The sequence below is a fragment of the Megascapheus bottae genome, chromosome 2 (genome assembly GCF_031878675.1).
Source record: "Megascapheus bottae isolate mThoBot1 chromosome 2, mThoBot2.hap1, whole genome shotgun sequence".
Lineage (NCBI taxonomy): Eukaryota > Metazoa > Chordata > Mammalia > Rodentia > Geomyidae > Megascapheus > Megascapheus bottae.
The window spans coordinates 90,039,060-90,058,495 of NC_143510.1; the positions used below are offsets into that span (position 1 = coordinate 90,039,060).

At 53.5% G+C, this 19,436-nt stretch overlaps 1 protein-coding gene across 5 annotated transcripts in view; it reads right to left on the minus strand.

Moving 5' to 3' along the window:
• Positions 1-19,062, minus strand: part of Csnk1e (casein kinase 1 epsilon) — a 35,119-nt gene extending 16,057 nt beyond the window's left edge. The window contains exons 1-2 of one of the 5 annotated variants that reach the window (XM_090328700.1): positions 8,941-9,087; positions 5,650-5,737 (exon numbers count right to left, since the gene is read on the minus strand). In XM_090328700.1, coding sequence (XP_090184826.1) covers positions 5,650-5,725 — 76 coding nt within the window. In that variant the 5' untranslated portion in view covers positions 5,726-5,737; positions 8,941-9,087. Of the gene's footprint in view, positions 1-5,649; positions 5,738-8,940; positions 9,103-18,992 lie in introns of those variants that run through there. The other 4 variants (XM_090328701.1, XM_090328702.1, XM_090328699.1 and 1 more) reach the window with 4 other exon arrangements.
• Positions 19,063-19,436: the final 374 nt, after the last annotated feature.

Consider the following 19,436-nt stretch of genomic DNA (forward strand, 5'->3'; position numbering starts at 1 on the left):
AAAAAAAAAAAAAAAAAAGATGCATACACACAATACATTCACCTACCAGTACTGAGCACATTCCCAATGTTGTATAACCATCACACAATACATTTTACTTTGCTTTCATTACCCTGCAAACACCCCTTACCCACTAACCTACTTTTCACAGACACCGATCAGATGTGATCTTTTGCAATCTATTTTTAGGGGGCAGGGTCTCATGCTTTCTCATTCAGCTTACTGCAGATAGCTGGTACTCTACCACTCGAGCCACACCTTTAGCCTTGCTTTTTGCTGATTATTTTGACGACGGGGTCTCTCACATTTTTCTGCCCAGGCTGGCTCTGGTGATCCTCCAAACTTGCCTGGTTAGCTAGGAGCCAGTACTGCTGTTTCTTTTACTCAACACATGTTCTTGTGTGATGATATTTAGTGTGTGTGTGTATGTGTGTGTGTATTTGGTTGTGGGACTTAAATTCAGCGTCTGGGTGCTGTCCCTGAGCTTTTTTTGAACAAGGCTAATATAGTAAATGCTCTTTCTACCACTTTAAGCCACAACACCACCTCTAGTTATGCTTTTTTTTTTGCCTGTCTTGGTCTTGAACTCTGATCCTGGATACTGTCTGTCCCTCAGTTTCTTTTGCTCAAGGCTAGCACTCTATCACTTGAGCCACAGTGCCACTTCCAGCTTTTTTCTCTCCTTAACTGGAGATAAGACTCTCAAAGACTTTCCTGCCTGGGCTGGATCCTCAGATGTCAGTTTCCCAAGTAGGTAGGGCTACAGGCATGAGTCACGGACACTCAGCTTGTAAATACCACCCTCTTTTTTTTAAAGAGTACTGTGGATTGAACCCAGAACTTCACACTTACTAGACAAGCCCTCTTCTACTGAGCTATAAGTACCCTTTTTGGGTGCTGATCCTGGGGCTTAAATTCAGGGCCTGAATGCTGTCCCTGAGCTTTTTCTGCTCCACTACTTTAGCCACACTTTCAGCATTTTGATGGCTAACTGGAGATACGTCTCAGACTTCCCTGCCTTTGGATGGCTTCAAACTGTGATCCCCGGATCTCAGCCTCCTGAGTAGCTAGGACTATAAGCAGGAGTCCCAGGAACTTGGCTTTAGTTGCTTTTCTATTTTCATTTTGAGACAAGGTTTCATTTTTTTTCATATTTCAAATGTCATGTTTAACAAACAAGTATTTGTGAAGAGAATCTCTATATACTAGCACAGTATCTCTATATCACTAGCACAGATTAAAATTAAGCTGAGAGTTTGTATGTCATAGAGGGGCTCATTTTTTATCGTCTCCAAGTGGAGATCTTTCAACCTTTGTGCCCAGCTAGCTGGTATTACAGTCACCTGCCACCACACCCAGCCTTGTGCTGAGTTATAAAGAAAATAAAATAAATGACTAAATCCAGTGAGCAATGGGAGACTGCTGTGCCAGCTGTAAGCATTTTTGACACAGCACTCGTCACTCAGTGGAGCACACAAGTTTCTGAGAGGCTTTGAGGACACATTATAGGAGGGAAGTGGGTTGCCCTGGAATCTGCTAGCATGCCCATCTCAATGTGGGCATAAGAATGCAATGGACACAAGTATTCACTCCAGGGCCAAGCCGTTAGAGCCCAGATCCTGCCTCTGCCACCTCCGAGCCAGGGCACCTCATCCCCCGTACCCTGTACCCATCTGCGAACCACTGGTAGGATCTAGCTCACTAGGCTATTTTGTGGCAACGAGAGTGCCTGGCACACAGCAGTCACTACGCAACGTGAGGGGTGAAGAGGAATGAGTAGCCTAGGCTACAGACATGGACTGGAGTGGGGGAAGGGAGGCAGAGGCAGCAGCTGACCGCATGGGAACAATAGAGTCAGGAGTTAGTGACACAGGGCATGGGGGGAGGGGCCCCTCCCTGGAGAGAAGGCTGCCAGGGTTCCTGGCCCAGGGCTGTGTGACACACACAGAGGTCACAGCATGTGCAAAGGCCCAGCAGGAGGGAGTGCCACTAACTCTAGAGTATTTGGTGTGGTGAGGGCCTGGGTAGCTGAAGAGGGCATTGAACGAGAGGGAGGGGGTCCTCAGGTGTACATTGACAGGGCAGCACAGGCCCCGTGGGTACCCCTTGATCTCATCCTAAGGGCAGAGATTTGGGCATGGGGAGAGATGAGGACACCATCAGAGCCATCCCAGCAGGAGCTGAGGACACAGAGCCCTGGGCAGATGTGTGTGGGGCAGAGGGGATAGGGAGGTGGAGGCAGACAGAGCCCTTCATTCCCTTGGGCCCCAACTCCATCCTGCTGGCATCACTATTTGCATCTTTTGACACATGAGAAAACCAAGTCCCCAAATGATCACACACCAAACGACTTCCCAGGGACCTGGGCTGTGAAGCAAAGTCTTCTGGACCTGAGAGCCCTAGAAACCTGCCCCGATGGCTTCAGGCTGACTGCCACCAGAGCACCAGTTGAGGTCCAGAGAAGTTCAAGAAGGTCAGGCTGGGAAACTGGGGTGGAGCAGGGCCAGGATTTGAAAAGTAGCTTCCAAGGCCCCTGTCTTTCCACCATCCCCATTTCCTAGTGTCTCCTTTATTCAGTTCACAGGTGGTGGCACTGGGTGTGAAGCAGCTGAGTGGGAGCAGGGCTGCCCTGGAGTCAGTTTACTTTCTGTGCAAGCAGTCAAGGGCAACTAGCCTAGAGGAAGGTGGGAGGGTGGGGCTGTGGAAGGAGTCCAGGGGGAGAGCCCCACAGGCAGTGGGCAGCATGTGCTGTGCTGAGGAGGGTAGGCATGCTAGAGGGGCCCTGGGGGGCAACAGCCTGGAAGCTGGAAGAAATACAGCCTCATTCAGGAGCAGCGCATGGTCCATCAGCAAGACACTGCAGCCCAGTAGAGGGACTAGTTCCCTTCACAAAAGGAATACAAGGAGGAGTATGAGCCTGGCTGGCCCTGGAGGGGAAGCAATGGGCAGGGAGGCAGCCAACCCATATGGGGGTTCATGGCAGACACCTGCAGACAAATTGGGGGATCTGGTGGGGCACTGGGTGAGGGATAAGGGACATTTGTTCCCCCCTCCCAACAGTTGCAACTTAAACTCCCACCTATCAGAGGCCAGGAGTGCTCGCTGCACCTACTTTTTATACTATAACCACTTACAGGGGGCAGTGCTCTGTTCCCTGTTCCTTCAAAGCAGAGGACCAGCAAGTCTAAAGCGTTGCCCAGGTTGAGAGCCCAATGGTCTCCACAGGTGCCCAGGCAAGGAGCCTTTCGCAGTCATACCACAATGTGCTCCCTAGTCCTCACCCTCAGCCGGTCCTGGAAAGCAGGAGCCAAGCTTGGGAGCTAAGCTGCTGCCTCCCCCTTCCCCATCAGGGGAGGTCTTCTGGAGTCAGGACCTGTCTTAGGCACTGGTGATGGTGACCAGAGTGTGGCCAGAACTCTGAGCACAGGGAGCCAGTAGGCCCCACTGGGGAGTCCCCACAATCACCCCACTGTCCCCAAGCCAGAAAGGCAGGAGCCACAACCCCTGCCACCCAGTGAAGGCTGAGCATGGGAAAAACTGGCTCCATCACCACATAGGCCCAAGATCCCTAGAAAGCCCAAGGGTAGGGGCACAGCAGGACATAGTCAAAGAGCTGGGCCCGGCACATGCAGGTGTGTCCTACTGCTCCTCACAATACCACCTTCCAGATGGGGAAGGTGAGGTTGGCAAAGGCCCTTGCTGGCTCCAGGCACAGAACCAGCAAGAGGAAGGAAATCAATTTACTCCAGGGCAGACACAAAAAGGAGTCAATATGGCCCTAGATTTTAAAATCAGCAAGATGACTCCATGGGTAAACAGGAATTTCTGCCCCTGGGGAGGGGCACCAGGGACAGTGGCTCTCCTGAGTGGCATGGGCTGCCCCTCCTGTGCAAAAACAGGGTCAGGACTGGGAGCTCTCTGGGCCTCAGGTGCCTGTCTGGGCTGAGAGGTGCTAAGAGCTGCTTTTGAGCCTTTCAGTACCAAACCTGGGAGACTCAACTAGGTAGGAGCTCTTTCTACCCACCCCTGGTCTCAAACAGGAGACACACTAAGATTCAAAGGAAGTGACTTCTCCCAGGCAACACAGCAAAGGCTGGAAACATGGGGCCCCATGTTCCAAGCTCCTGTCATCTTAGAGCACAGTGGGGCTTTTGGCATACTACAATCCCAGCTTTCTCATTCTTTCACTAACAAGCACTCATTGGGCACTCTTTGTGGGCAGACACATGCTGGGCCTTGGGGCACAGGTACAACTCTACCCCTCCTCTTGGAAGGAGATTAAAGGAATACAGAACTTCCTGATTCTACCCAACCTGGCCTTCAACTCCCAAGCTCAAGCAATCCTCCAAAGATGTACGCCATGACCCTGGGTTCAATCACCCCCGCGCACGCTGGCCTTCCCTCTTGCTGTTCCCACCATGTTTCCAAGGGAGAGTAGCCTGCTGTGCCCGCAGTGAACACCACTGGGGGCTGCCCCTCTTAGGCTGGCTATCTCATAACAGTGCTTGATCAGTTAGGCAGTGCCAACACACAGACTTTGCAGAGAGGGGCACTTAAGTCACAAAGCAAAGTCCAGAACTTAGGCCTTGTCTTCTGTAACTTCACAGAGCTGTGGTGGATAGGCCTTGGCTCGTTTTCCAGTAATAACCATGGCAAGTCACTTTGACAGGCTGTACCTCCAGCAGCATCTCCAGGCCAGCCCTGAGGGAGACTTGGCAGATAAGGGCTAGGAGATCTGCTGTGTCCCTCCCTGTCTTCCTGAGGCTCCCACATAGAGATCTTACAGGCCAAGGGAACAGGGACCCTAACCACTAGTGCCAAGAAAGAAAGCCTTACAGTCTCAATTCATGAACACAGCACACTAACTGTCTCTTTTCCCTGCCCAGGACAGAAGTGATTTGGCACAGATGTGGCTCAGGCCTGTTTCTTAGGGCAGAGACAAGACTACCGATAAACCCTCCATTGGGGAGACTTGGAAATCATTGGGGGATTTTGCCACCATGCCCTGAATAGCTCAAGCCCCCTCCCATTGACAACTACCAAACTAAAATTTCTCCATGTAGACCAACAATTGTAGAGAAGCTCTGACTCACAACCATGCCCCCCCACTCCCCCAGGCTACAACAGAGGCATTCAAGGGTAGAAGCCTCATGTCTCTCAGGCCAGAGGGCTGATGGCAACATCAGAACTCAGACTTTTAACAGGAAGCACATCCTGAGAGAGAGAAGCTCCCTGGAGCGAGAGACCCCTCCCCTGCATCATTCCACAGCTGGCCAGGCTACATTCCAGGAGGCCAGATCACAGGGAGGGAGTCTGGCCCTCTAGGACAAGCACCTTTCTCTGGGGATGTGAGAGACAGGGGTGTCAACCCAGCCTGCATTTCCCACACCCAGCTGGAGACCCAGGTCAGTCACAGCTGGAAATCAAGGGCTAAAAATACTCTCTGCCTAGCACAGCAAATGGAAGCCCTGCCAACCAGCTGTGAAAGGAGTCCCCTACCCCACACCCCTCTTTCTGAGGCTTCTTTCCCCATCTGCCACTGGAGCAAAGTTCTGGCTTCAGCCCCTGAAGCCCTGCACTCTTTCCTCCTGCTCCTCTTCCTCCTTCCCAGGACTGTCCCAGGGTTCAGGTGGCAACCAGAACTCTTACCCAGGTAGATGTCTCCGAAGGACCCACTGCCGATCTTGCGCCCCAGACGGTATTTATTCCCCACACGCAGCTCCATGATTCACCCTTGCTGCAGACAGAAACAGAGTCATGGGGTCAGAGAACAGGGAGCTGCTGCGGGGACCCCTTTCTTCCCACATCTGAAGCCAGACAAAGCTGTGCAAGGGACTTGAAAGGCAAGACTCCTCCCTCCCATCAACCAGGAAACAACTAGGCCTCCCTTTGCTTGAGGGCACCAGGTGTCAGATTACCAGAGAGCCCACACAAGTGGGACAACTGAGGCAGGTTTCAGCCCAGCCTGAAATTAGAGCCAAGACCCAGGATCTCTTCTGGGAACACTCATTCAGAAACCCCTCAAGAGGAGAAAGTTTTGAGAAGCTTAGACATCCCAGAGACGGGCCTGGCCCTCAGGAGCTGACCGTCTCGGGGGCACTACCATGGTAACCACCAGCAGTAAGTCCCAGCCTCCAAGAATGGGACGGACAGATTGAAGGAAGGGTCCCGAAGGTGCTGCTCAGTGGCTTTAGGCCTCTGAAATGACAGGGTCGCCACTCCAGGCACCTCCCCTTCCTGGCATGTAGTATACAGAACTGGGCCAGGGCTCCCCCAGCCTAGCTGTCTTCCTCTACTCAGTGTGTACTGCAGAAGGGGGTCTCAACCCTACAGGGACTCTTAGGGAAGGGATTTTCCAGTGGTTTCCCCTACACTGGTCAGGACCCTAAAAGCTCCTCTCAGGCCTGGACTGACTTCATTCAGGCCTAGTGGGGTTGAGGGTCTCCTGCAAGGGCCATGTACTGAAACTGAGCCACGCAAGACTTGTAGCCACCAGTGTCCATGCGGCGGGAAGCGGGAGGGGGCGGGGGGGGGTGTCTGATTTGAACAGGCTCCCTCCTTCCTGCAGCCCACAGACTACAGGGCCTGCGCCTCCCTGGGGCCGAGGTCAAGACCCTTCTGCTCTAGGCCAGCCAATGAGGAGGTTCAGAGGCGGGGCAGTCTGAGCTGCTGATGGGAGAAGGGGAACAGGAAACAGAGAAAGGAAGAGATCCTGGACTTCAGTGCCTACACAAGGCCAGTTTAAGTGACCTGAAGGGACTACTGCCTTTTCAGGTAGACACTCAGGCCCTGAGAGGCACTGTCACTGCCCTGGTACCCACCAGCAGCCATCAGCACCTGGGACCTGTGAAGTGACCTGCCTGGGCCGCATCCTCACCTGATGACTTCCCATCCTCACACACTGGGACTTCCCTCAGGCAAATCAGGAAGGTGGCATGGCAGTGTGCTGGCATGGAGGGGTACTGCCCTTTCCTCATGCCAAGGGCTACCCAGGCCTGACTAGTCGGGAGAGATCTACTCCATGGACACTCAGGGCTGAGTTCCTGGCCCGGCAGAGCCAGGAAGCCACAGTTCCAGCCCAGGAAGCAACCAGGAATGAACCAGCTTTCAGGAGAACCACTGTAGGCATTTCAACAGCCACAAGGAAGCAACCCCCCTTACTCCATGGAACCCAGACTCTGGACATTCCAACAAGGCTTTCTGCCCATGAGACTGGCCTGGCCAGCTGAGGTGGCCTGGCTGCCAGCAACAAGACTCCACATTTACAGGAAACCCACACGCCACACATTCCCGGGACCAGCACTCCAGTCCACACACAGAGCAACTTCCCACACGTGCCAGGCCCAGAACATAAAGGAAAGCAGCAAGCATGCACAGTGAGCCCTGCTGCTGGGGAAGGGGGGTGGGGGGTGCGTACGTGTACGTGTATACACACACATACACACACAAACACACACACACACACACACACACACGCCTGGGTTCCACCACACCAAGGCAGAGACTACACATGGCAGCCAGGGAAAGCCGCAGGTTAGGAAAGGAACATAAATACTCAGGCATCCTATATTACATAAATACCCACGCCGGGTTATATAAATACCCATGCCCTCTGTCTGGGTGTCTTACATAAATATACTGCACATGACCCCCAGCCCCTCTCCTACCAGTCTGCCTGCAGAGGGGACGGGCAGTGGGTATCAGCCATCAGCCTTGCAGGCCCCCATGTAACTGCTCTGTGTCAGCCACAAAGTCTCCCTGGGTCTTCCCACCCTGGAGGGCCTAGGTCTAAGGAGAGACTACAGGCTGTCCCCGCATTCATTTCTCCCTGAATCCCCCCGCCCCCAGAGAGGAAAGAAAGATGTTCATCCAGAAATGAGAGCAGCTTTCCCAGTCTTTGACTGTTTCTCCCATGGGGGTGGGGGTACGAGGTGTGTGTGGGGGAGGAGGAGGAGATAAACAAAGTTATTTTTTTTTTAAAGGCAGACATGAGTATTTAAGAGTCCCAAACGATTAGAAAAATTAAACTACCAACCAGCACTGCACAGGGGCAGGTAGGTGTGTGTGTGTGTGTGTGTGTGTGTGTGTGTGTATTTTTTTAACTTCCTGATGACTTCCCTCTTCTCCAGTCAAGACCCTTTGTCAATGGACAGAACATTTAAAATTTAAAAAAAAAAATTAAAGGGACATCCTTTTCCAGAAGGCAAAAGGAAACCCAAACACAGGCAACTTAACTTAGATAACGCACCCCTTCCTCTGCCATCTCCTCCCTGGGAGCGGTGTGGGGAGAGGAGGTGCCAGAAAGAAAAGATACTCGGGGCAGTGGGGGGCGGCCTGGCCTCCCCAGCCGGGCGTCGGGAGTTGGGAGTGCTCCAGCTCAGACTCCAGGCAGCCACAGTTTGGTCTCCCGGAGACTTGGCGAGCATGGATTTCTCCAATACAGAAATGGGATAAATAACCCCCTCCCTTCCTCTCTCCACAAAGGAAAACAAAGCCGGAGGCCCGGCCCCCCCTGCCCGCCACCTCGGGACCCCCCGGCGCACAGGCCCCGCAGCCCGTGCCAGGCGGTGCGCCCGCGGTCCCCGGCTCCGGCCCGGTGGAAGGGGCGCTGCAGAGCATCCGCGCGGACCTACGGCAGCCCCGGGGCTTGGCTGCCCAGCCCGAGTCCACGGCGCCCCGGCCGCCAGCCCGCCCCGCTCCGGAGCCCGGCCCGGGTCGTCCGCGCGCGGCGGGATCCGGGCAGGGCGGGCCGGGCGCGGGGGTGGGGACCCCGCGGAAGGCAGCCCCCTCCTCCCGTCCCCGCCGCGCCTTTGTCCTCCCGGGCGGCGCCCGGCCGCCCTCCCGCGCCCTCCCGCGCCCACAAAAACAAAGAAGCGGGGAGGGCCCGGCTCCCCTCCGGCCTGCGCCCCTCCGCCGGCCCGCGGGGCCCCCAATATTTACCCCGCCGGGAAGGCTCCGGTGCCGGGCCGCTGCTGGGGGCGCTGCCGCAGGCGGGGGCGGCCCGCCCGGGCGGATGCCGGAGGATTCGCCGAGCCGCCCGCCCGGCGCGCCCGCCTCTCGGGGCCCAGCCGCCGCCGCCGCCGCCCAGCGCCGCTCGCTCGCGCCGCCCGGCTGGGCTCCGCTCGGCTCTGCCGCCGCCGCCGCCGCCGCCGCCGCCGCCGCCGCCGCCTCCCGGCCGCCCGCCGCCCCCGCCGCCGGCTCGCGCGCTCCCGCCCCGCGCGCGCTCCCGCGGCTCCCATTGAGCCCCAGGCCCGCCCGCTGATGTCATCCCCGGCCCGCCGCCGCCCCGGAGGATTTAAAGGGCCAGCGCCCTGCAAGCCAGGGGTGCTGGCGGGTGGCGGGGGAGGAGAAGGGGTCCGTGGCCGAGGTCACGGCGCCCTGAGTCCCCGCAGGAACCCGCACGTGCGGCCGAGGAGCGCGACGCGGGGGGACACCCGGGGACGGGGGGGGGGCACTGGTGGAGAAGAGGAGTGGGGAGCGGGGCTCACGAAAGCCGGGGTCAGCACCCCTACCCCGGACTCCTCGGGAGCCGGAGCCGCGGTGGATTTGCCCCGCCCCGCCCAAGTCAGGGGCCTGCGTCCCCCAGACTCGGGGAGGTGGATTGGGGGGCTGGAGAGGGGGGCGGCGTGGACGAAGGCCCCGGACTCCCTGGCTCTCCACCCCGCCAAGGCAAAGGCCCTTTCCTCTCTGCCCGCTCCCCTGCTGTTCAGCTCAAGTGTGATGGGCACCGAGCAGACCCTCAGATCCAGCCCTCACCCACGAGTGACACCCCACACTGCCATACAATAAGCCAGGCCCCTACTGGGGCACCTCCCAGCCCCAGCTCCCTAGCTGCCGGTTGAGGAAGGACCCTGACCTCCGGGGTCATGGGAAGAGTTCAGAGGCTTTCTCCTGGCTCCCAGAGAGGGAGGGGGAGAAAGTTCCAGCACAGGATTATTAAAAGGATGCGCCCGTGCCATGCAAAGCTCCAAATTGTGACACACTACACTCTGACACACAGGACTTTTGACTGTAGATGCTCACAATGCCAGAAACACACCGCATCTGATCCAAAGCTTGTGTTCCAGGGGGAAGAGTCACTTCCACAATGACCACATCTTCCCTCGAGCCTAAGAGCGTGAGTCACATGCTGACCATACTGGTGACCTGGCCCCTTCCCTGAGCCAACCTTCTCTGTGGTCCAGAGAAGGTGACGGGTTTGCCCAGAACATACAGCAAGACAATCCTGTTCTTCCAGTGGTCTTGTGGATTTCTGAGCTGAAGAACCCATTGGAAACTGCTGAAAAATGAAAGGGAAGCTTCCTTGGCAGCCAACTAGAGATCTACCCTCCCCCTCAGTGCCACCTTCAGGGGAAGGAGGCAGTCACCTACCCGGTGGTAGGGGTGGTAGGCTTGGCTTGGCCTACATGTGTTCTTTTTGCTTTTGTTTTGTTAATGGAGTTCCAGTTGGCAGATTTCATATTACAGACCTATTATACCCAACTTCTCTTGAAGACCTGACAACTCTGGGCCCAAGGTCTCACCAGGCCCTGGCTACAAGCATCTTGTCTAGGCAGTACCCATCTCCTGTAGTCAGAGCCCAAAGTTCCTTCTGTGTTCCCTCATCAGCCTAGAAGGTAGCCCCAACACTTGTGAACAGGGATGCACGTACATCCTGTGTCTTCCTGTTCTCAACACAGCTAACCCTCCAACCTGGACCCTGAAGCCCAAGCATCTGCTGAGCTCTAGCACCTGCAGATGTAGCTGGCTGGCCAGATCCTCTCAAGTCAAAAAGGAAGCTGGGTGCTGATGGCTCACCCCTGTAATCACTGCAACTCAGGAGTCTGAGATCCTGAGGATCACAGTTCAAAGCCATCCCAGGCAGAAAGCTCCATGAGACCCCACAGTTAACTAACACAAAGTCAGAAGGGAAGATATATGTCTCAAGTGATAGAGTGCCAGGCTTAGGCTTGAGCAAAAAACAAAAAACAACAAAAAAACAAGTGAGACCTTGAAGCATGGAGCTCAAGCCAGCACGTGCGCACAATGGTTGACCAGGACATTCTGGCCTTGGTTTGCAGAAGGTGGGTAGAGACTCTCGTGGAAGGGCACAGATACAGCCCCTCCCATCCCAGAGACAGGAACCCACTCACAAACCCTTGGGAGTAAAATTTGCCTATAATGGCCTTGCTTCCAGTCCTCATCCAGTCACCTGCCCCTCCCCAATCCATGGCTGGGGTCACACCTCCCACCAGCTGGCCGCACTCCCAATACAGTCCAAAGACTGGGTTAGTCTCCCAGCCCCCAAGTCTTCTGAGCTCCTGCCCCTCCCTGCTGCCTGCTATGGAGCTCCCAGCATCTAGACCCTCACCCTCACCCTCACCCTTACCCTCACCCTCACCCTCACTGTGCCTCTGCCACATCCCTACCAGCTCCCTCCCTGGGAGGGCTGCTCACCACCCACTGTTGCCCGACAAGCTGCTGTGGGCCCAAGTCCTCTTCCTTCCTACTCCCCCACAAGTCCAAACTGTGACTCCTTAAAAAGGCTTTCCAGCTAAGCTCTATGGGGAAGCAGACATGACGCAAACACCACCAAGGAGAGGTGGTGGCGCCTCAGCAGAAGTCTTTCTGCCCTCATTCTGCAGCAAAGGGCTTCCTTCTGGATTTGAGATGGCTCCCAAAGATCCCCCTGGGCTGGGTGCCTGTGGCTCAGGGCTGTCATCCTAGCTGCTCAAAAGGCTGAGATCAGCTGGGCCCGGTGGCTCACGCCTGCAATCCTAGCTACTCAGGAGGCTGAGATCTGAGGTTCTAGGTTCAAAGCCAGCCTGGGCACTCAAGTCCATGAGTGAGACTCTTATCTCCGAATAGCCACTAGAAAACTGGAAGTGGTGCTGTGACACCAGGGGATAAGGTGGTAGCTGAAGAGCTCAGAGACAATGCCCAGGATTAGAGTTCAAGCCCCATGACCAAAGAGAGGGGGGGTGGGGCTGAGATCTGAGGATCTGGATCTAAGTTCAAAACCAGCCTGGGGCCAGGAGTTTGGCCTAGTGGTAGAGTGCTTGCCTAGCATGCACAAAGACCCAGGTTCGATTCCTTGGTACCACATACATAGAAAAAAGCCAGAAATGGTGCTGAGGCTCAAGTGGCAGAGCTCTAACCTTGAGAAAATCCAAGGACAGTGCTCAGGCCCTGAGCTCAAGCTCAGGACTGGCAAAAAACAAACAAACAAACAAACAAACAAAAAAACAAAAACAAAAACAAAAAAAAACAGCCCGGTCAGGAAAGTTCTTGAGATTCTTATCGTCTATTAACTACAAAAAGCTGGAAGTGGAGCTGTGACTTGAGTGGTTGAGCACAAAAGCTCAGGGATAGCACCTAGCTCCTGAGTTCAAGCCCCAAGACCAGCACACACACACAGCTTGTGGGTCCAGTCAGTCACTGGGTCTCAGAAGACTCTGGAGAACTCCCAGCCCTGTTGTGGGCACTGGGCAAGGAAGGTGACCTGCAGCATAGCATCTATCTCTCCCTATAAGCAAGGGACTGGCTGGCTGGAGGACTGTTAGCTCCCCCTCAGGATACCATGTGGAAAAAGATGCTGGATTCAATGGTACCACCACCACCACCAAAAGGATTGGGGTGTGGGCTCAAGTGGTACATTCTTAATCATGTATCAGTAAGCAAGTTAAGTTCTTTAAACTATACATCTGGAAAATAAAGATGATAATACAGGTAAAAGTTGGCTAAGATCTGAGGATCTGGGTTCAAAGTCAGCCAGTGAAGTCTCTGAACAACTGCTTTTTTTTTCTTTTTCTTGTCAGTCATAGGACTTGAACTCTGGGCCTGAGTATTGACTCTGAGCTCTTCAGCTCAAGGCTACCATCCTACTACTTGAGACTCAGCACCACTTCCAGTTTTCTGGTGGTTAATTGGAGATAAGAATCTCACAGACTTTAGTGCCTGGGCTGGCTTTGAACTGTGATCCTCAGATCTCAGCCTCCTGAGTAGCTAGGATTACAGGAGTGAGTCACAGGGGTCAGGGACAACTCTTATCTCCAGTGAATCACAAGAAAATCAGAAGTCGGGCTGGGAATGAGGCTTAGTTGCAGAGTGCTTGCCTACCATGCATGAATGTCTGGGTTCCGTTCCTCTGTACAACACAAACAGAAAAAGCCAACTTAGCACTTGGCTCAAGTGGTAGAGTGCTAGCCTTGAGCAAAAGAAACAGGCCCAAGCCCTGAATTCAAGCCCCAGGACTGTCCAGAAAGGAAGGAAAGGAGGGAGGGAGGGAGAAAAGGAAGGAGAGAAAACCAGGGCTGGGAGCTTGGTCTAGTGTTAAAGAGTACTCACCTAGCACACACACAAAACCCTAGGTTCCATTCCCCAGTACCACATACATAGAAAAAGCTGGACATGGCACTGTGGCTCAGTGGCAGAGTGCCAGCCTTGAGCAAAAAGTGTCCAAGTATCCAAGGACAGTGCCCAGACCCTAAGTCTGGGCCCCAGGACTGGCAAAAAAGAAAAAAAGAAAGAAAGAAAGCAAGCAAGCAAGCAAGCAAGCAAGCCAGGAGTCTGGCCTAGTGGTAGAGTGCTTGCCTAGCATGCACAAAGACCCGGGTTTGATTCTTCAGTTCCATATACATAGAAAAAGCCAGAAATGGTGCTGTGGCTCAAGTGGCAGAGTGTTAACCTTGAAGAAAAAGCCCAAGAACAGTTCTCAGACCTTGAGTTCAAGCCCCAGGACTGACAAAAAGAAAAAAAGATAGAAAACCAGAGGTGGTACTGTGGTGCAAAGTGGTAAAGTACTAGCCTTGAGCAAAATTGCTCAATACCCAGGCCCCATGTTCAAGCCCCATGACAGACCTACAAAATAAATAAACACCCTGGGGACAGCACCCAAGACTTGTTCAAGCCCCATTACTGGAACACACAAAAATAATAGTAAAACTGTTTTGGGACTTTTTGGTGTTTTTTTTTGTTGTTGTTGTTATGAGGCTTGAACTCTGGGCCTAGAGCTGTGCCTGAGCTCTTTTTCTCAAGGCTACTTTCCTACCCCTGGGCCTGAGTATTGGCCCTGAGCTCTTCAGCTCAAAGTTACTCCCTACCCCTTGAGTCACAGCCCCACTTCCCATTTTCTAGTGGTTAATTAAAGATAAGAGTCTCTTGGATTTTAGTGCCTGAGTGGCTTTGAAGTGAGATCCTCAGATCTCAGCCTCTTGAGTAGCTAGGATTACAGGCGTGAGCCACCACACCCAGCTAATAGTAATACTTTTCCTCTTTTTTTTTTTTCTGCCAGTCATAGGGTTTAAACTCAGGGTCTGGGTGCCAACTCTGAGCTTTTTCACTAGAAGCTCTACCACTTTAAGCCATAGTGCCAGTTCTGTTCCAATTTTTCTAGTAGTTAATTGGAGATAAGAGCTTCCTGGATGAACTGGCTTCAAACCTCAATCCTTAGATCCCAGCCTCCAGAGTAGCTAGGATTATAGGCGTGAGCACAGGTGCATAATGTTTGTGCTACAACTTGAGCCACAGCTCCACATTTAGCTTTTTTGGTATTTAACTATAGGTAAGTGTCTCATGGATGTTTCTGCTGCCTGCCATCTTCAGATCTCAGCTTCCACAGTAGTTAGGATTATAGGCATGAGCCAACAGAACCCCATTAAAAAGAAAGAGAGAAAGAAACCATGAGTTGGAGGCAATTGTTGCCTCAAATCCAGATTGCCTGACCTGAATTCTGTCTTGTGCTGTAGGCCATGACTTTGGCCTCTGGAACCTTCAAGGGTGAAGTGAGTTTCGGGGCTCCAGGATTAGTTAAGGTCTTGTTGAACTTAGTGTTGGCCTCCCAGGGTCCTTGCGTGAAGCTTCTCCCTGTCTCCATCTTCTCAGCTCCTGTTTCTGCCTATCCCAAGACCCTGAGGGACAGGCAGGGAGGGGGCCTCTGGGAGGTCTCCTTCCCCAAGCTGAGGATTGCCCCCCCACCCTGTCCCAGGCCTATGCTCCCCGGGCCCAGTGGGCTTCCAACAGTGCCTAGGCCTCCCCTCTCAGACTGTCTTTCTCAGGTGGCCTTCACACAGGGCCAGGGTCTCCTCCTTCAGATGACATGCTGCAGGTTACCTTCTTTGCCCAGTGCCCAGAACAGGGCTGGGAGTTCTCCAGAGTCTCCTAAAACCCAGTGACTGGCTGGAACCACAAGCTTCTGAGCTCCCCCATCCCTGGAGCAGAAGTAGGTATGACTAAAGTGGTACAACACCAGCTTGGAGCAAAAGAAAAAAAAGCACTAAAGGACCCAGGCCCTGAGTTTAAGACCCACTATACACACAGAAAAAGGAAAAAAAGGATTCCATTTCAACAGCTAGATTCAAACCCTTCCTCTCTACTCCCAGCTCCTTGTTCAGAGTCCCAGCCTGAAATGTGAAAGGAAGATACAGGTATGATCATTCAGCTGTGGGGAGCAGAACTGGGCCTGACCAATCTCTTGGGATGGTTCAGGGGGGACATGTTCATGGGCCCTGTCTGTGGAACTCACTTATCTCCAGAGACCTAGACCCCAGAGCAGGCAGAGGTCTTAGGATGGCAACAGATACTGGGAGAGTAGGGATTCTCCCACAATGCCCTGCTGCCCTATGTAAAGATGACATAGAAATGTATTTGAAAATCTGGCTGGCAGGGGCCAGGATTTGGCCTAAGTGATAGAGTGCTTGCCTAGCATGCACGAAGATCTGGGTTTGATTCCTCGGTACCACATACATAGAAAAAAGCCGGAAGTAGTGCCAAGACTCAAGTGGTAGAGTGTTAGCCTTGAGAAAATCCAAGGACTGTGGTCAGGCCCTGAGCTCAAGAACTGGCCAAAAAAAAAAAAAGAAAGAAAAGAAAAGAAAAGAAAGCCTGGCTGGCCAGACACAGTGGCTCACACCTGTAATCCTAGCTACTCAGGAGGCTGAGATCTGAGAATCACAGTTCAAAGCCAGCCCGAGCACTAAAGTCTGTGAGACTCTATCTCCAATTAACCACCAGAAAACTGGAAGTGGTACTGAGGCTCAAGGGGTAGGGTGGTAGCCTTGAGTTGAAGAGCTCAGGGACAGCGCCCAGGCCCAGAGTTCAAGCCCCAAGACTGACCAAAAAAAAAAAAAAAAGAAAGAAAAAGAAAAAGGCATAGGGCTAGGAGTAAGGGCTGCTATGGGCCGGGGTTGGATTCCAGTTCATCTGGACTGCGCTCTGATCTGCAGAATTATAATGTATCTACTTCATGATATTTTCTGATAAAGGCTGAGGTTGGAACTCTGTAGTAGAGCATCTTCCCAGAATGGATAGGTTCCATTCCCCAGCACCACAAAACAGACATTAAAAAAAGGGGGTGGGGTGGGGAGTTTGGCCTAGTGGTTAAAGTGCTTGCCTAGCATGCATGAAGACCGGGGTTCGATTTCTCGGTACCACATACATAGAAAAAAGCCGGAAGTGGTGCTGAGGCTCAAGTGGTAGAGCTCTAGCCTTGAGAAAGTCCAAGGACAGTGCTCAGGCCCTGAGCTCAAGCCCAGGACTGGCAAAAAAAAGAATAGACCAGGACCTAGTGGCTCATACCTGTAATCCTAGCTATGCAGGAGGCTGAGATCTGAGGATCCTGGTTTGAAGCCAGCTTGGACAGCAAAACCTGTGAGACTTGTATTTCCAATTAACCAATTAAACACACACACACAACCCTAGAAGTGCCTCAAATGGTAGAACACTAGCCTTGAGAACAAAAGCTCAGAAACAGGGCCTAGGCCCTAAATTCAAACCTCATGACTGGCACAAAAATAAATAAATGAAAATAAAAGCATAAAAAAATCAAATACAAGCATAATATTTCTTGAAAAGCATGTGAAACCAGGGGCTGGTAGATAAGATTCTCAGTAATGTGTGATTAAATAGTTTTCTCTTGACACAAGGTCTTACAATGTTGTCCAGACTGACCTTGAACTTGAAATCCTCCAGCTTCTGGCTCCTTGATGATGGGATTACAGGTGTGTACTGCCACACCCAGCTCTGGAAGATGTCTGAACAGCTCAGAAAGTATTATTTCCTAGATACAAGACTTGATTTTGTATCTGAGTTCACTGTTATCCTAAATGTCCCAAAACTGTGACCATGCAATGAACTGCCCCACTGTTTCAGAATCCAGAGCACCCCCCTCCCCACTTTGCAGTAGCCAGGATTGCCCAGGAGCAACAAGCTAGGGGTTGACTTTTTTTTTTTTTTTGCCAGTCCTGGGCTTGAGCTCAGGGCCTGAGCACTGTCCTTGGACTTTCTCAAGGCTAGAGCTCTACCACTTGAGCCTCAGCACCATTTCTGGCTTTTTTCTATGTATGTGGTACCGAGGAATTGAACCCGGGTCTTCATGCATGCTAGGCAAGCACTTTAACCACTAGGCCAAACTCCTGGCCCAGGGGTTGACTTGACTTCTGCTCTCCCCACAGCCCCATACAGGACATAGGGAGCTAGGACCCCAGAGGACCAAGCCTACTCCTTTATTCTTGTTTGGAAGAATAGCTTGTTTTTTTTCTGTTTCTGAGCCTCAGTTTCTTCATCTGTACAGTGCATTGATTACTAAGCTCTACATTCCCCCCAACCCCCAACTTTGCTTCCAGTTCACTCTCCCTCTGAATCTTTTCCTGAAGTCATCCTAGGAGTTCAACCCATCTGGGGCCTGGAGGTCAGTGACCCCGCCTCAGGACCTACCCCCTCCCACTGGGGATCTGACTGTTCCCACTGCTCATGGCCACCTCCCCCAGACCCCAACACAGCTTGGGTTTTCCCAAGGGCCAGCTCCCTCTCCTCAGCCTTCCCCTATTCTTCAGCAGCTTCAGCTGCTCCAGCAAAAAGCTTCCTTCCCACCACCAACAAATGGATCCCTCCTTCTGTGTAGACTACCCTATCTATTTCTCAAAACAGCTTGAGGTCTCAGTTTCCTGGAAGTAGAAACAGAGCAAAGCCTCTCTGTCTCTCTCTCTCTCTCTCTCTCTCTCTCTCTCTCTCTCTCTCTCTCTCCTCTGTCTCTCTGTCTCTGTCTCTGTCTCTCTCTCCCTCCCTCCCACCTCTCTCCCTCTCTTCTGTCTCCTTCTCTCTGTCAATACTGGACCTTGAACTCTTGCTTGGCTTTTTTGTTCAAGGCTGGAGCTCTACCACTAGAGCCATACCTCTACTTCCAGCTTTTTGCCAGTCATATGGAAATAAGATTCTAATGGGACTTTCCTGCCCTGGCAGGCTTCCAGTCTTGATCATTCAGATCTCAGCCTCCAGAACAGCTAGGGTCACAAGTGTGAGTCAAGGGCCGGCTGGCAGGGGGACCCTGACTGCGAAAAGCTTCCCCCAAATCCCACTATAGGAGGAGGGTCCAGAGGCTGCTTCCTCTTCCATCACCTCTCTGCTTCCCTGTCTTCCTCGCTGGCTCATAATGGTGCCCCAGCATGGCCAATTCCTCACATGTAGCCTATGCAGCCATTAAAAGGGAGTGATTACACATACCTGAACAACTAATAATAACAGGGAAGATGTGATGCGTATGACAGTGTCAAGAGAGGAAAAGCTAGATGCAAATCTGTAAACATGTGTAACAAAATTATATTAAGATCACCAGGTGCAGGAAAAACAAAAACTGGAAGGAAACAGCCAAATATCCACAGCCTGTGGTTTTGCTTGTGTCTTAAGCAACAAAGAGAACGAACTGCTTTCCTCCATCTACCTAATGGCCTGCCAGTACCCTTTTCCTTTCCGCGAAGGAAAGACCTGTAAATACACGTGCCCGCATAGCTGTGGCTGAAGTGCTGGAGCCTGGCGCTTCCCTTCAACTTCCTCCCCTTTCCATCCCTCCCGGGCCCCCAGACGGCAGAGCTGCATCCGAGAGGCGAGAACGAAGTTTGGGGGCGACACAGTACAGTACCTACCCAGACCACGGTCCAGCTCCGTCCTGGCTGCCGGCTGAGGCTCCTCCCGCCCACCACACGCGCAGCACCCCAACCCCATGCTCCCCCTGGCCTCACCTGGCCCCGGCGATCGGCGGCGAAGGGAGAAGCGAAGCGCACACCTGTCACTCCAGGTGAGGACTCCCGCTGGGCAGGCTGCGGCGGGGAAGGAGGCAGCCCGGGGGCGGGGCCTCGACGTCACCGCCCCGCCCCGCTCGGCCCCGCCCCCCGCTCGGCCCCGCCCCCGCGTCCGGCCCGCCCCGGGGCCTCCCAGCCCCGGGCTTCGTGGTTTTCGTGCTTGCCGGGTGAAGTACAGGCACGCCCCGCGTGGCCTGTCCCGCCCCCGCCCTCCGCCGGCGGGTGGGGCCGGGTCCGGTGGAGTGAGGGTCTGCAAAGGGAGGGTCTGTGCTCCACAGTGACACTCCCTGTTCAGATAGAACAATGGGGTCTTCACGGGTCCCAAGTTCAAATCCCCTGGGGGGAGGGGGAGGGGGGCCTGGAGAGAGGGCTGTGGATCCCCCA